Source organism: Schistocerca serialis, chromosome 7 (genome assembly GCF_023864345.2).
Source record: "Schistocerca serialis cubense isolate TAMUIC-IGC-003099 chromosome 7, iqSchSeri2.2, whole genome shotgun sequence".
NCBI classification, from domain to species: Eukaryota; Metazoa; Arthropoda; class Insecta; order Orthoptera; family Acrididae; genus Schistocerca; species Schistocerca serialis.
In genome coordinates this window covers 389,078,081-389,092,806 of record NC_064644.1, presented here as the reverse complement: position 1 = coordinate 389,092,806, position 14,726 = coordinate 389,078,081, and the positions used below count along the sequence as shown (strand labels likewise).

The 14,726-nt window shown below is 44.5% G+C and overlaps 1 protein-coding gene across 1 annotated transcript in view; it reads left to right on the top strand.

The window, feature by feature from the left end:
- The window catches only part of LOC126413118 (uncharacterized), a 95,447-nt gene that overhangs the window by 54,805 nt on the left and 25,916 nt on the right, over nt 1-14,726 (top strand). Inside the window, exon 5 of the mRNA XM_050083010.1 lies at nt 10,734-11,012. Within this exon, the coding sequence (XP_049938967.1) occupies nt 10,734-11,012 (279 nt within the window). The remainder of the gene's footprint in view (nt 1-10,733; nt 11,013-14,726) is intronic.

Sequence of the window (14,726 nt, the reverse complement as noted above, 5' to 3'; positions counted from 1 at the left end):
ACTTCCGTGCCCCACGCTTTTAAACCTCACAATACACAATGTTGCAAAAAAAGCACATTTAAGCTCCACTGCTCCCTTACAACTCATTGTTGACTACGAAAAAACTGAGAGATAACTTCATTCAAAGGCTATAACACTTTCACGCCATACGAGTATCTCACAGCTAGTTTTCATGACAGCGCATTTTAGAGAGATTCATGCTCAAATATGGTGCTTATTTGCAGTAGAGATAACGAAATTCATTAAATAAAGGCTGCTGTACTGCATAACAACTACTCAACGACTACCACCCATTGTTAGACCGCACAGATTGACAGTAGTTCCAATGACAACGATTTCTACTTACACTAGTAAGAATCAGCGGACACGTAATAGAAACGAAGACCTCTTCACAAATGAAGGAAATAACAACATGCTACTTTAAATTAGCGCCTCGCAGCGCAGATGTTAACCATTATTTGAATTTCAAAGTGGTAAGCTTTTGTCGAATGTGTTTTGGCGTTCAGCTGTTTTGTTACTGCAACAGCCATTTGAGGGTTCTGAAGATGCGCGCATCTAATGATCTATACTGGGAACTGGAAGGATGACTTTTTTGTTCCCTAGGAAGGCAGATCTCTTATGGCTATTCTTTTAATGCAATCGCGCACACAATAGTACCGTTACTCAGGCGGCAGGCAACTCCATTTCATTTCATTATAGCTTAGCAGTAACGCCTGGAGTCCGTTGACATCTAATCTTTCTTTCCTTATGAGCTACACATTGTTCGTAAATCCTAATATTCCAAATATTCTCTCTATAGAAATGTAAATTTAATTTTTTTTATTTTTCGCCATATAGGTATAACACTTTAATTTTTCAAGGATGTTGTCGTTTTTAACATTTTACTTCATTCTTTAAATTTTCGTGTTTAACGTCCATTTATGAGGCAACTATTCATTCTTTTCAAGTTGTTAAGATCGAATAATCCACGTGTCTCTAGGAAAACCACAACAGTGTCATCAATAGAGTATTCTTACATATTGAAAATAAGTTCTCATTATCACGTCACTTCCTGTTGTTAAGGTGCACGTCCTGAAACAAAAGAATCGATATTTTGTACCGGTGTTATAGCCCAGTCAGAGGACATCAAAGAAGATCGTTTAGCGGAAAAATCGTGTAATCCCACGTTTTTGCACAATGATAGGAGGGACTATCATGAAGAACATACTAAACATCCTGACCAGTGGGGTGTGAACGTTGGAGTGATCGTGGGGGAGGGGGTGCTTTAAAGGCCACTTTATTGGTTTTTCTCGACTCAACAACTGCACCTTCTAGTGAAAACGTTTCCCAGTACAAAATTAAACTACATTAAATATCCTACAAAAGAGGTCTGATTCATCTTTCTCAGTGACTAATAGTTTCCGTGTTGTAGGGGATACAAAAATCGCAGAGTATTAAATATATTTATCAACGAAATTCACCAACAGCAGTGTAGTTGAGGTGTTATTTTATTTTGTTTTGGCTACCAGTTTGGGCGTTGAAAATGGTTCAAATGGCACTGAGCACTATGAAACTTAACATATGAGGTCATCAGTCCCCTAGAACTTAGAACTACTTAAACCTAACTAACCTAAGGACGTCACACACATCCATGCCCAAGGCAGGATTCGAACCTGCGACCGTAGCAGTCGCGCGGTTCCGGACTGAAGCACCTAGAACCGCTCGGCCACCGCGACCGGCTTTCGGCGTTCCTCTATGCCATCTTCAGGCCCCGTATTCATCTCTCAAAAATAAACGATATCGTCACACACTGCCATATATTCTTGGATGTCTTGAATTCCAAACCCTGCCCCAAGTGCTTCATCCGAAGATTTGCTCGATGATGATGGATCAACAGAGGCTGATATTAAAAATATTCTCCTAACGATATAAAATTAATGTTTATCTGTAAGTGAACTGGGTTAAACCTAACTTAAAATGTTTGTACTACATATAAGTGCAGAAGAGCCGTATTACGGGATGAATTGTGTTCCCATGGTGTAACAAAGATGGAGGAGGAAGGTGTGTAGGGTGGAAACGCAAGGGAAGGTAGATCGCCGGTTCGTATTCACTCACTTTTCTCCTTCATAGGTGCACAGACCGAAGGTCAATTAGGTGATTCCACACCCTACCTACCCCACTACATGACAAGAAGCAACTTCAGGGTGTTTCACAAAGTTATACGGACCCTCCACAGAGTTCCTTGCGAATGGTGGCGAAGCAGTGCGCATTCGCGCCGGGCGGTGTTTACTTTGCTCGAAGTGCTTTAGCGCTATATGGAAATCAGATATGAGTTACTAATAATAGTAAGGCAAGTAACGTATATGGACAGAATCTACGTAAATCTCTGTACACTGTTCTTCGCTGCTAGAGCTGAAATTGATTCTTACTCATCCAGTACGGCAGCTGTAGCGTTCTTCTGGGAAAGGTGACTTCCTCCAATACAAACGCTTCTCGCTTTTCAGTTTACAGACGTCCTTTACCTCCCCAGCATTTCCGGTCCAGTTCTCTTGTGTGAACAGACAAAATAACTTTACTGAGGACGTGTTTACATAGTGGGATCACTTTCAGCTTAAGGGATGACTACTTATTTGCAGGTGTTAAGTGAGCTTTTATATGAGATACGTCCCTGTGTTTTCAATTTGTAAGTGTGATGTTGTCAGTGGCCTACGTAGTATTGGTAGGAAAGGGACTGGACTCCTAAATGTGGCACCTTACATCTGTCTGTCGTCGACAGTGCATGGTGGAACGTGTGTAATTGTGTTTTAGTCACTTGGTGGTGAATTAATGAATGACCAAAACGTTACTACACCTCTTCCAGTATTAACAGTATTACTGGTGGACTGCATAAATCTTTCCTATCGAAGAATTTTTGGCACTTGTAGAGTGGGCTGCGCTGTGTGGAGTCACTTAGCACACACCCACAGTTTATCTTCGCTGATGGGTGTGAATACTCCTTTTGTAATGGGACTAATCAAGTGTAAAGCAGCAATTTACTGTAATGCGTCGCTTGACTTACGTTGAAATATGTGAAGTTCTGTAACGCGTAGGTGACCTACCTCTGCTGTGGAGGGAGAAAATTTAAGCCTGTGGGCCTCTTCAGATTTTGGGAGATCTGAGGATGGGATAATGCTTTTGGTCTCGCTCGTCCTGTGAGAAGTATTCCAGACAGTTGGCTGGGGTGATGTGTCTGATACCACACGGGTTGTGAAAAGTATTCCAGACAGTTGGCTGGGGTGATGCATTAGATAGGCCTCGGGCTGTGAAAGGTATTCCAGACAGATGCACTGGAGGCAATGAAATCGATATTGTTGAATGCATATTTACAGCATGTTGCACTTGCAAAAGGCTGTTCAGAGTGGTGGACACTTGACACCTCCAGCTGTTGAGCTTTTTACATGCTAAGTACTCATTCAGTAAAGTAAAAATAATTCCACTATACAAACACGAGCTCAGTGAAGTCGTTTTGTGTACCACAGAAGTGAACTTGATAGTAAATGCTAAGGAGGTACAGTCTGTCTCCAAACTGAAAGGTGAGCAGCGTTCATGGTGGGGGACGCTGCCTCTCCCGCAAGAACGCCATAGGAGACGCTTAAGCGTCAGTTTCTCCTTTAGCAGGACAGAACAGCTTGCACAGATTTACGTATATTCTGTGGGTATGCGTTTTTTGGTTATAGTATTAGTAACTCGCACCTGCATTTTCTGGGAAACAAATGCTCCCGCCCACGTCTGCACACTCTCACCAGTGACTGTCGAGGAACTGTGTGAAGGGTCCGTATGACTCTGTACTTGCCTCTTGTGAGGCAATGGGCTAGATAAGAGTGGGGAATCACCTGTTCGACCTTCAGTCTGCAGACTTATGAAGGAGGGAAGTAATCCGGCGATCTGCCTTCCCTCGCACTTCTACCCCATACCTCTCCTCTCTCCACTCTCTTACGCTCTCAGAATACAGTCTACCCCTAATACCCTTCTCCTGTACTTAGATGTGGTATCCATATTTAATATTCGTTTTTAACCCACTTCATTTAAAGATAAATACTAATTTTATGCCGTTAGAATAATATTTTTAACAACCTGAAACGCGGAAATTATTAGACCTAGAGAAAAACCAGTATCAATGTCTTTTTTTTTTTTTTACATGAAATGTAAAGTAGTTTAGTATACCGACCAGCCAGGTGTTGTGGCAAGTGATCGCTGTCTCAATAACATACAGATGCGTCTCTGAATTCTGGCCCGTGTTTTGACTGGACCAAAGATGGGATCCTTCCTACACGTTGGTCGGGGGGCCTGAAAATTGCGTAATATATCCCGAAACTGATATCCAAATAAAATAACCATTTGGAAATCTAGACCACTGAAGGTATTTGATCTGACGTACTATACTGAACAGCCGAGGTACTGCAGCCATTTGTGAAATGATGGACATGCAGAGACGTAATGTACTTTAATTTTGTACTGGGAAATATATTCACTATGAGCCGCGCTTTTAGAGTTATTCTAGAAAAACATAAAAAAGTGACCTTGCAGTACCCCCAACCTCCCACTCCAACGCTCACACCCAAACAGTCAAGATGTTTAGTACGTCTTTCAGGACACTTCCTCCCAGCACAGTGCAAAAATATGCGATTACACGATTTTTTCCCCTAATTTTCCTTCATGGAGTGGACTATTCTACCAAACATAATACCCGTTTGTGAAACATCGATATTCCTGTGTCCATTTTTTAGATTCGATTTTGAAACTAAAGAAAAATATTATAGTGCATGCAAATTCTGAAAGATTTTCTGACTAAGCACGTGTTGTCTGGCAACAGGCGTTCCCTCGGATCCGAGAACCACTACATGTTATGAGATGAAACGGTCGCACGGCATTAATTACCAGGAGACCCTCCCTGGGGTTGTTCATCAGCCTAATGAAAGTCTTCCTACTTGACCCAGCGTCGGCGACTTACGCGTCGTTGAGTATTACATGAAACGTTTAGGACAGGGCCGGCCAAGACTCACGCTTCCCTGGCTACCTCGCTCTCGGTGAGTGTAGACGAGTCTGCTCAGCGCCCCGACCTGCCCCAACACTACAAACTAGGTAGTTGATGGTTGGAGGCAACATCTTTGTTACAGGTAGTCTGCGGAAACCAGTTCATAGTTGTTGGCCACGATTAGAGTTAATCCCCTCAGCGTCAGTTAAGGCAGGAGGTGGTGTACTGAAGCACCGAAACTGGTGGCCATATGATAAACAACATTATAAGGATGGCTGTAGGTGTTCCATTTTATTACATAAGTGAAGGGCCACAGTCCCTCAAACCTCCAGTCAAAAAGGATGGACATACAAAAACTTAAGCACGACTGTCCAAGATTAAAATTCCGTCTCAACCTAACAAGACGTAAACCATTATTTTTTTTTATCTCATAGCAGGAATAAGTAGGTGACCTGTAGCAGACGGTGGGACAACCAGCTGAAAGTACTTGAGTTGCCTTCGTCGTTAATTATTGGGGACAATAGCTGCCCGACAGGTGACCCGGAACCCAACGCACTATAAACATTTTCATCATATAATTTCGAGATGAGACTTGGTTTTTGAAATGTCGTTTATTGTAATAAATCTGAGTTTTCAAGAGTTAAAGATTGTCTCATCTCAAACAACATATTTCCTGATATTTGCAGGTTTTTTGCTATTATTTTATATCTAGATTAATTGCTATACAGAGCAGTTTCTCCACCAGTTTGTTGTAACTATTTTCTGTAGTCAAGCGGAAAGAGGTTGGAGAACTTGCAAGAAAGTTACTTTATTTGGTCTACGTACGAATGAGGAGAAATGAAATTCAAGTTATTGGGACGCTTTTGAGCTTGGTAGTACATCCATTTGGGTCTGCTTATTGTAATCAAATCCGCCTCCTTAGTCTGAATGGTCAGGGCGTCTACCATGCAGCAGGCCCGGCCTCGATTCCTAGCCGAGTCGGAGATCTTTTCTCCGCCCGGGGACTGGGTATTGTCCTCATCATCATTTCATCGTCATCGACACGCAGGTTGCCCAATATGGCGTAAACTGAAAAGACTTGCACCTCGGCGGCCAAACTTACGCAGTTGAGGATTCCTTGCCATCAATACCGCAGGATCATTTCATGTAATTTGACTGTAGTCAAGCAATGGTTTCTCCCTAAAGTTTTTAACCTCTACCCGTCTCTTCCTTCCATTACTGAACGACTATCTGTTGGTGCCTCGCGATGTGTTCTATCAACTGACCCTCCTTTTGTGTAGCTATGCCACACATTTCATTACTGCGCAATCAGTTGAGAGTTTCTTCATTGGTTATGCTGTCTACCCTCAGGGATGGTATACCGGGTGATCAAAAAGTCAGTATAAATTTGAAAACTTAATAAACCGCGGAATAATGTAGATAGAGAGGTAAAAATTGACACACATGCTTCGAATGACATGGGATTTTATTAGAACAAAAAAAACCGTTATCGGGCCTTTTTTCTTCGAGGGAATGGGTGATTCCGGTTTTGTAACTGCTACCGTGACGGGTGAGAGGTACGCCGATATGTTACAGAATCGCATCATCCCCAGCCTGGCTGATAAACACCTGCTGGAACGTACGATGTTTATGCAGGATGGCGCTCCACCCCACATTGCTAGACGTGTGAAAGAACTGTTGATCGTGTGCTCAGCCGCCACTTTCGTCATGCTTGGCCTCCCAGGTCCCCAGACCCCAGTCCGTGCGGTTATTGGCTTTGGGGTTACCTGAAGTCGCAAGTGTATCGTGATAGACCGACATCTCTAGGAATGCTGAAAGACAACATCCGACGCCAATGCCGCACCATAACTCCGGACATGCTTTACAGTGCTGTTCACAACATTATTCCTTGACTACAGCTATTGTTGAGGAATGATGGTGGACATATTGAGCATTTCCTGTAAAGAACATCATCTATGCTTTGTCTTACCTTGATATGCTAATTCTTGCTATTCTGATCAGATGAAGCGCCATCTGTCGGACATTTTTTAACTTTTGTAGTTTTTTGGTTCTAATAAAACCCCATGTCATTCCAAGCACGTGTGTCAATTTTTACCTCTCTATCTACATTATTCCGTGATTTATTCAGTTTTCAAATTTATACTGACTTTTTGCCCCCCCCCCCCCCCCATGAACCATGGACCTTGCCGTTGGTGGGGAGGCTTGCGTGCCTCTGCGATACAGATAGCCGTACCGTAGGCGCAACCACAACGGAGGGGTATCTGTTGAGAGGCCAGACAAACGTGTGGTTCCTGAAGAGGGGCAGCAGCCTTTTCAGTAGTTGCAAGGGCAACAGTCTGGATGATTGACTGATCTGGCCTTGTAACAATAACCAAAACGGCCTTGCTGTGCTGGTACTGCGAACGGCTGAAAGCAAGGGGAAACTACAGCCGTAATTTTTCCCGAGGGCATGCAGCTTTACTGTATGATTACATGATGATGGCGTCCTCTTGGGTAAAATATTCCGGAGGTAAAATAGTCCCCCATTCGGATCTCCGGGCGGGGACTACTCAAGAGGATGTCGTTATCAGGAGAAAGAAAACTGGCGTTCTACGGATCGGAGCGTGGAATGTCAGATCCCTTAATCGGGCAGGTAGGTTAGAAAATTTAAAAAGGGAAATGGATAGGTTAAAGTTAGATATAGTGGGAATTAGTGAAGTTCGGTGGCAGGAGGAACAAGACTTCTGGTCAGGTGACTACAGGGTTATAAACACAAAATCAAATAGGGGTAATGCAGGAGTAGGTTCAATAATGAATAAGAAAATAGGAATGCGGGTAAGCTACTACAAACAGCATAGTGAACGCATTATTGTGGCCAAGATAGATACGAAGCCCACACCTACTACAGTAGTACAAGTTTATATGCCAACTAGCTCTGCAGATGACGAAGAAATTGAAGAAATGTATGATGAAATAAAAGAAATTATTCAGATTGTGAAGGGAGACGAAAATTTAATAGTCATGGGTGACTGGAATTCGAGTGTAGGAAAAGGGAGAGAAGGAAACATAGTAGGTGAATATGGATTGGGGGACAGAAATGAAAGAGGAAGCCGCCTGGTCGAATTTTGCACAGAGCACAACATAATCATAACTAACACTTGGTTTAAGAATCATGAAAGAAGGTTGTATACATGGAAGAACCCTGGAGATACTAAAAGGTATCAGATAGATTATATAATGGTAAGACAGAGATTTAGGAACCAGGTTTTAAATTGTAAGACATTTCCAGGGGCAGATGTGGACTCTGACCACAATCTATTGGTTATGACCTGTAGATTAAAAGTGAAGAAACTGCAAAAAGGTGGGAATTTAAGGAGATGGAACCTGGATAAACTAAAAGAACCAGAGGTTGTACAGAGATTCAGGGAGAGTATAAGGGAGCAATTGACAGGAATGGGGGAAATAAATACAGTAGAAGAAGAATGGGTAGCTTTGAGGGATGAAGTAGTGAAGGCAGCAGAGGATCAAGTAGGTAAAAAGACGAGGGCTAGTAGAAATCTTTGGGTAACAGAAGAAATATTGAATTTAATTGATGAAAGGAGAAAATATAAAAGTGCAGTAAGTGAAACAGGCAAAAAGGAATACAAACGTCTCAAAAATGAGATCGACAGGAAGTGCAAAATGGCTAAGCAGGGATGGCTAGAGGACAAATGTAAGGATGTAGAGGCCTATCTCACTAGGGGTAAGATAGATACTGCCTACAGGAAAATTAAAGAGACCTTTCGAGATAAGAGAACGACTTGTATGAATATCAAGAGCTCAGATGGAAACCCAGTTCTAAGCAAAGAAGGGAAAGCAGAAAGGTGGAAGGAGTATATAGAGGGTCTATACAAGGGCGATGTACTTGAGGACAATATTATGGAAATGGAAGAGGATGTAGATGAAGATGAAATGGGAGATAAGATACTGCGCGAAGAGTTTGACAGAGCACTGAAAGACCTGAGTCGAAACAAGGCCCCCGGAGTAGACAATATTCCATTGGAGCTACTGACGGCCGTGGGAGAGCCAGTCCTGACAAAACTCTACCATCTGGTGAGCAAGATGTATGAAACAGGCGAAATACCCTCAGACTTCAAGAAGAATATAATAATTCCAATCCCAAAGAAAGCAGGTGTTGACAGATGTGAAAATTACCGAACTATCAGCTTAATAAGTCACAGCTGCAAAATACTAACACGAATTCTTTACAGACGAATGGAAAAACTAGTAGAAGCCAACCTCGGGGAAGATCAGTTTGGATTCCGTAGAAACACTGGAACACGTGAGGCAATACTGACCTTACGACTTATCTTAGAAGAAAGATTAAGGAAAGGCAAACCTACGTTTCTAGCATTTGTAGACTTAGAGAAAGCTTTTGACAATGTTGACTGGAATACTCTCTTTCAAATTCTAAAGGTGGCAGGGGTAAATTACAGGGAGCGAAAGGCTATTTACAATTTGTACAGAAACCAGATGGCAGTTATAAGAGTCGAGGGACATGAAAGGGAAGCAGTGGTTGGGAAGGGAGTAAGACAGGGTTGTAGCCTCTCCCCGATGTTGTTCAATCTGTATATTGAGCAAGCAGTAAAGGAAACAAAAGATAAATTCGGAGTAGGTATTAAAATTCATGGAGAAGAAATAAAAACTTTGAGGTTCGCCGATGACATTGTAATTCTGTCAGAGACAGCAAAGGACTTGGAAGAGCAGTTGAATGGAATGGACAGTGTCTTGAAAGGAGGATATAAGATGAACATCAACAAAAGCAAAACAAGGATAATGGAATGTAGTCTAATTAAGTCGGGTGATGCTGAGGGAATTAGATTAGGAAATGAAGTACTTAAAGTAGTAAAGGAGTTTTGCTATTTGGGGAGCAAAATAACTGATGATGGTCGAAGTAGAGAGGATATAAAATGTAGGCTGGCAATGGCAAGGAAAGCGTTTCTGAAGAAGAGAAATTTGCTAACATCCAGTATTGATTTAAGTGTCAGGAAGTCATTTCTGAAAGTATTCGTATGGAGTGTAGCCATGTATGGAAGTGAAACATGGACGGTTAATAGTTTGGACAAGAAGAGAATAGAAGCTTTCGAAATGTGGTGCTACAGAAGAATGCTGAAGATTAGATGGGTAGATCACATAACTAATGAGGAAGTATTGAATAGGATTGGGGAGAAGAGAAGTTTGTGGCACAACTTGACCAGAAGAAGGGATCGGTTGGTAGGACATGTTCTGAGGCATCAAGGGATCACCAATTTAGTATTGGAGGGCAGCGTGGAGGGTAAAAATCGTAGGGGGAGACCAAGAGATGAATATACTAAGCAGATTCAGAAGGATGTAGGTTGCAGTAGGTACTGGGAGATGAAAAAGCTTGCACAGGATAGAGTAGCATGGAGAGCTGCATCAAACCAGTCTCAGGACTGAAGACCACAACAACAACAACTGACTTTTTGATCACCCGGTATGTCCTATAAATTCTTTGTTGTTGTATAAGACAGTTTGCAGTTTTTAATTTTCGTTTAATGTGTATCGTTAAGTTCCATAACTTTTATAATTACATATTTTACATGCATTTTTATACCAAAAGTCTAATGAGTAATCTCGCAGTTTAAAGCTTCCGATGCCCATTTGAGGAAATGTGCTCATTTCTTAATTTGGCTACGCTTTGGCCACTAGTGCAGCGAGACGACTCACAGGAAGGGCAAAGGTGACGTGTGTTTTTCCGCAGCCCACCGCCATCTTCATGCCGCCGAACCAGTGGGTATCGCTGGCTCGCCATTCTCCGGAAGGCCGACTGCGGCCGGCAATGCAGCAGGTGCGTCTGTGCTTCACCGGAGGAGCCGCTCTCAACGCGGAGACGCACGCGTGGGTGGAGGCGTGTACGGGTCGGCCGCTGATGCAGTGGTACGGCCAGACGGAGGCCTTACCGGTGTGCAACGTGCTCGCCAGCCCTCACCGGCCGCCACCTGGATCCGTGGGCCGCCTCCATGCCGGAGTGCAAGCCAAGGTACACCACACAACTACACGCCAGTCAGTTGCGTGAGCCCTCTGGACATTGCTAAACATTACTTAGCTACATATTCCGTAGATCATTTCTACAACTGATACTAAAATGTAGACTTTCACGGCCGGAAATGTCATGTCCGTTATGACTATCCGGGCTGTTATGCCGCTAGCGAGCCAGCGGGTGTGTTGGACCTTCCATCGATCTACAGACCTCCTTGAAGATGTCTCCCGCAGACGGAGACGAAACGTTGGGAACTGAGACAAAATTCATCAACCGATGACGGCATAACAGCCCGGATAATCATAATGGACATGACATTTCTACAACTGCTATCGAAAAGAAGTATACTTCCTTTGCAGCTGTATACTGAGGAGACAGAAGTCACGGTGTATCTCCTTATATCGTGACGAACCTCCTTATGACCGACAACTCGAAGTGGCTTGGAATCAACAAGTCGTTAGAAGTCCCCTGCAGAAATATTGAGCAATGCTACCTCTATAGCCGTCAAAATTGCGGAAGTGTTGCCGGTGCAGGATTTTGTGCACGAACTGACTGACCTCTCAAGTTCGTCGCATAAATGTTCGATGGGATTTATGCCAGGTGATCTGGACGGCCAGATCATTCGCTCAAATTGTCCAGAATGTTCTTCAAACCAATCGCGAACGAATGTGGCTCGGTGACACGGCGAATCGTTGTCTGGGAACATGAAATCAATGAATGGTAGCAAATAGTCTACAAGTAGCCGAACATAAGCATTTCCAGTCAATGATAGATTCAGTTGGATCACAGGAACTCAGTCCATTCTACACTCCTGGAAATGGAAAAAAGAACACATTGACACCGGTGTGTCAGACCCACCATACTTGCTCCGGACACTGCGAGAGGGCTGTACAAGCAATGATCACACGCACGGCACAGCGGACACACCAGGAACCGCGGTGTTGGCCGTCGAATGGCGCTAGCTGCGCAGCATTTGTGCACCGCCGCCGTCAGTGTCAGCCAGTTTGCCGTGGCATACGGAGCTCCATCGCAGTCTTTAACACTGGTAGCATGCCGCGACAGTGTGGACGTGAACCGTATGTGCAGTTGACGGACTTTGAGCGAAGGCGTATAGTGGGCATGCGGGAGGCCGGGTGGACGTACCGCCGAATTGCTCAACACGTGGGGCGTGAGGTCTCCACAGTACATCGATGTTGTCGCCAGTGGTCGGCGGAAGGTGCACGTGCCCGTCGACTTGTGACCGGACCGCAGCGACGCACGGATGCACGCCAAGACCGTAGGATCCTACGCAGTGCCGCAGGGGACCGCACCGCCACTTCCCAGCAAATTAGGGACACTGTTGCTCCTGGGGTATCGGCGAGGACCATTCGCAACCGTCTCCATGAAGCTGGGCTACGGCCCCGCACACCGTTAGGCCGTCTTCCGCTCACGCCCCAACATCGTGCAGCCCGCCTCCAGTGGTGTCGCGACAGGCGTGAATGGAGGGACGAATGGAGACGTGTCGTCTTCAGCGATGATAGTCGCTTCTGCCTTGGTGCCAATGATGGTCGTATGCGTGTTTGGCGCCGTGCAGGTGAGCGCCACAATCAGGACTGCATATGACCGAGGCACACAGGACCAACACCCGGCATCATGGTGTGGGGAGCGATCTCCTACACTGGCCGTACACCACTGGTGATCGTCGAGGGGACACTGAATAGTGCACGGTACATCCAAACCGTCATCGAACCCATCGTTCTACCATTCCTAGACCGGCAAGGGAACTTGCTGTTCCAACAGGACAATGCACGTCCGCATGTATCCCGTGCCACCCAACGTGCTCTAGAAGGTGTAAGTCAACTATCCTGGCCAGCAAGATCTCCGGATCTGTCCCCCATTGAGCATGTTTGGGACTGGATGAAGCGTCTTCTCACGCGGTCGGCACGTCCAGCACGAGGCGCCAGGTGGAAATGGCATGGCAAGCCGTTCCACAGGACTACATCCAGCATCTGTACGATCGTCTCCATGGGAGAATAGCAGCCTGCATTGCTGCGAAAGGTGGATATACACTGTACTAGTGCCGACATTGTGCATGCTCTGTTGCCTGTGTCTATGTGCCTGTGGTTCTGTCAGTGTGATCATGTGATGTATCTGACCCCAGGAATGTGTCAATAAAGTTTCCCCTTCCTGGGACAATGAATTCACGGTGTTCTTATTTCAATTTCCAGGAGTGTATGTAAACACAACCTGCACCATTGATAAGCCACCACCAGCTTGAACAGTGCCTTGTTGACAACTTGAGTCGATGGCTTCGTGGGATCTGCGCCACCCTACCATCAGCTATTACCAGCTGAAATTGGGACTAATCTGACCAGGCCACGGTTTTCCAGTCGTCTAGGGTCCAACCGACAAAGCCATGAGACCAGGACAGGCGCTGCAGGCGATTTGTGCTGTTAGCACGGTCGTCTGCTGCCACAGCCCTTTAACGCCAGATTTCGCCTCACTGCCATAACGCATACGTTCGTTGTAGGTCCCAGATGAATTCGTGCGGCTATTTCACGCAGTGCTGCTTGTCTGTTAGCACTGACAACTCTAGGCAAACGCCACTACTCTTGGCGTTAGGTGTAGGCCGTAGTGAGAGGTAATGCCTGAAAATCTGATATTCTCGTAACACTCTGGACGCTGCGGATCTCGGAATACTGAATGCCTAAAAATTTCCAAAATGGAATATTCCATGCGTCTAGCTGTCATTACCACTCCGCGTTCAAAGTGTATTAATTCAGACCGAAAGCCTTTTCACACGAATCACTTAAGTACAAATGACAGCTCCGCGAATGCACTGCCCCCTTATACCTTGTGTACGCGATGCTATCGCCTTCTATATATGTCCGTATCACTATCCCATGACTTTTGTCACCTCCGTGTATGTGTCTGTACGTTGGCCACTTGATGAGATTAAGTAGCACAGTAGCTTAAACTGAATAAACATGGAATGGAAAACATATTAATTAAGCCAACTTTACCATTGCTATAACTGGAAGAGTGTCAACAAAACCTTAGGCTAAAGTGGTCAGAATTGTATCAGTTGTATGTCAGTGGCCAGTTATTCTAGTGAGTAGGTGGAACACTATTAACTAACCAGGATGATCAGCGTGCCAAAGACGATATCTCTTTTGTAAGATGCTGCGAACGCCAAAACCCCATAATTTCCCGTCTCGTCCATCTAGCACTCAAGGATAGTCCTACTTTTCTGCTCTAATATGTGTGCACTGTGTTTACTCAAGATTTATTTTAATAAATTGAGGTGGCCTGAGAAGTAAGAGTGATTATTCATAAAGAAAAAGATCTAAACTGCAGAGACCCGTCGAATATGACTGAGAGATGCATTTTCCTCTTACAATCAGCAGTATACATCAGCGATGGATTGACAATTACAGTTGTGTCAGGCATCTACAGTCTCAGACGAGAGCACGCGAAAGACAGCGGTATCAGGCGAACGTCTTCTCTTCCACGCCTTTAACGATGCTTCTGAAAATCATGTTAATAGTAAGCTTTAGCACGGTATACATTTATAGAAAGAGACTTGACGTGCGTTATTCGTTTATAGAACGAAGAATGCTATTTCGACCACTTTGAAATTTAGATCAGGTACGAGTTTGAGAAACAATGTGTAATTTAAATAGTCTGCAATTTGCTGAACTGGTTGCAGAGGAAGGATCTGCAACGCAGAGAGCA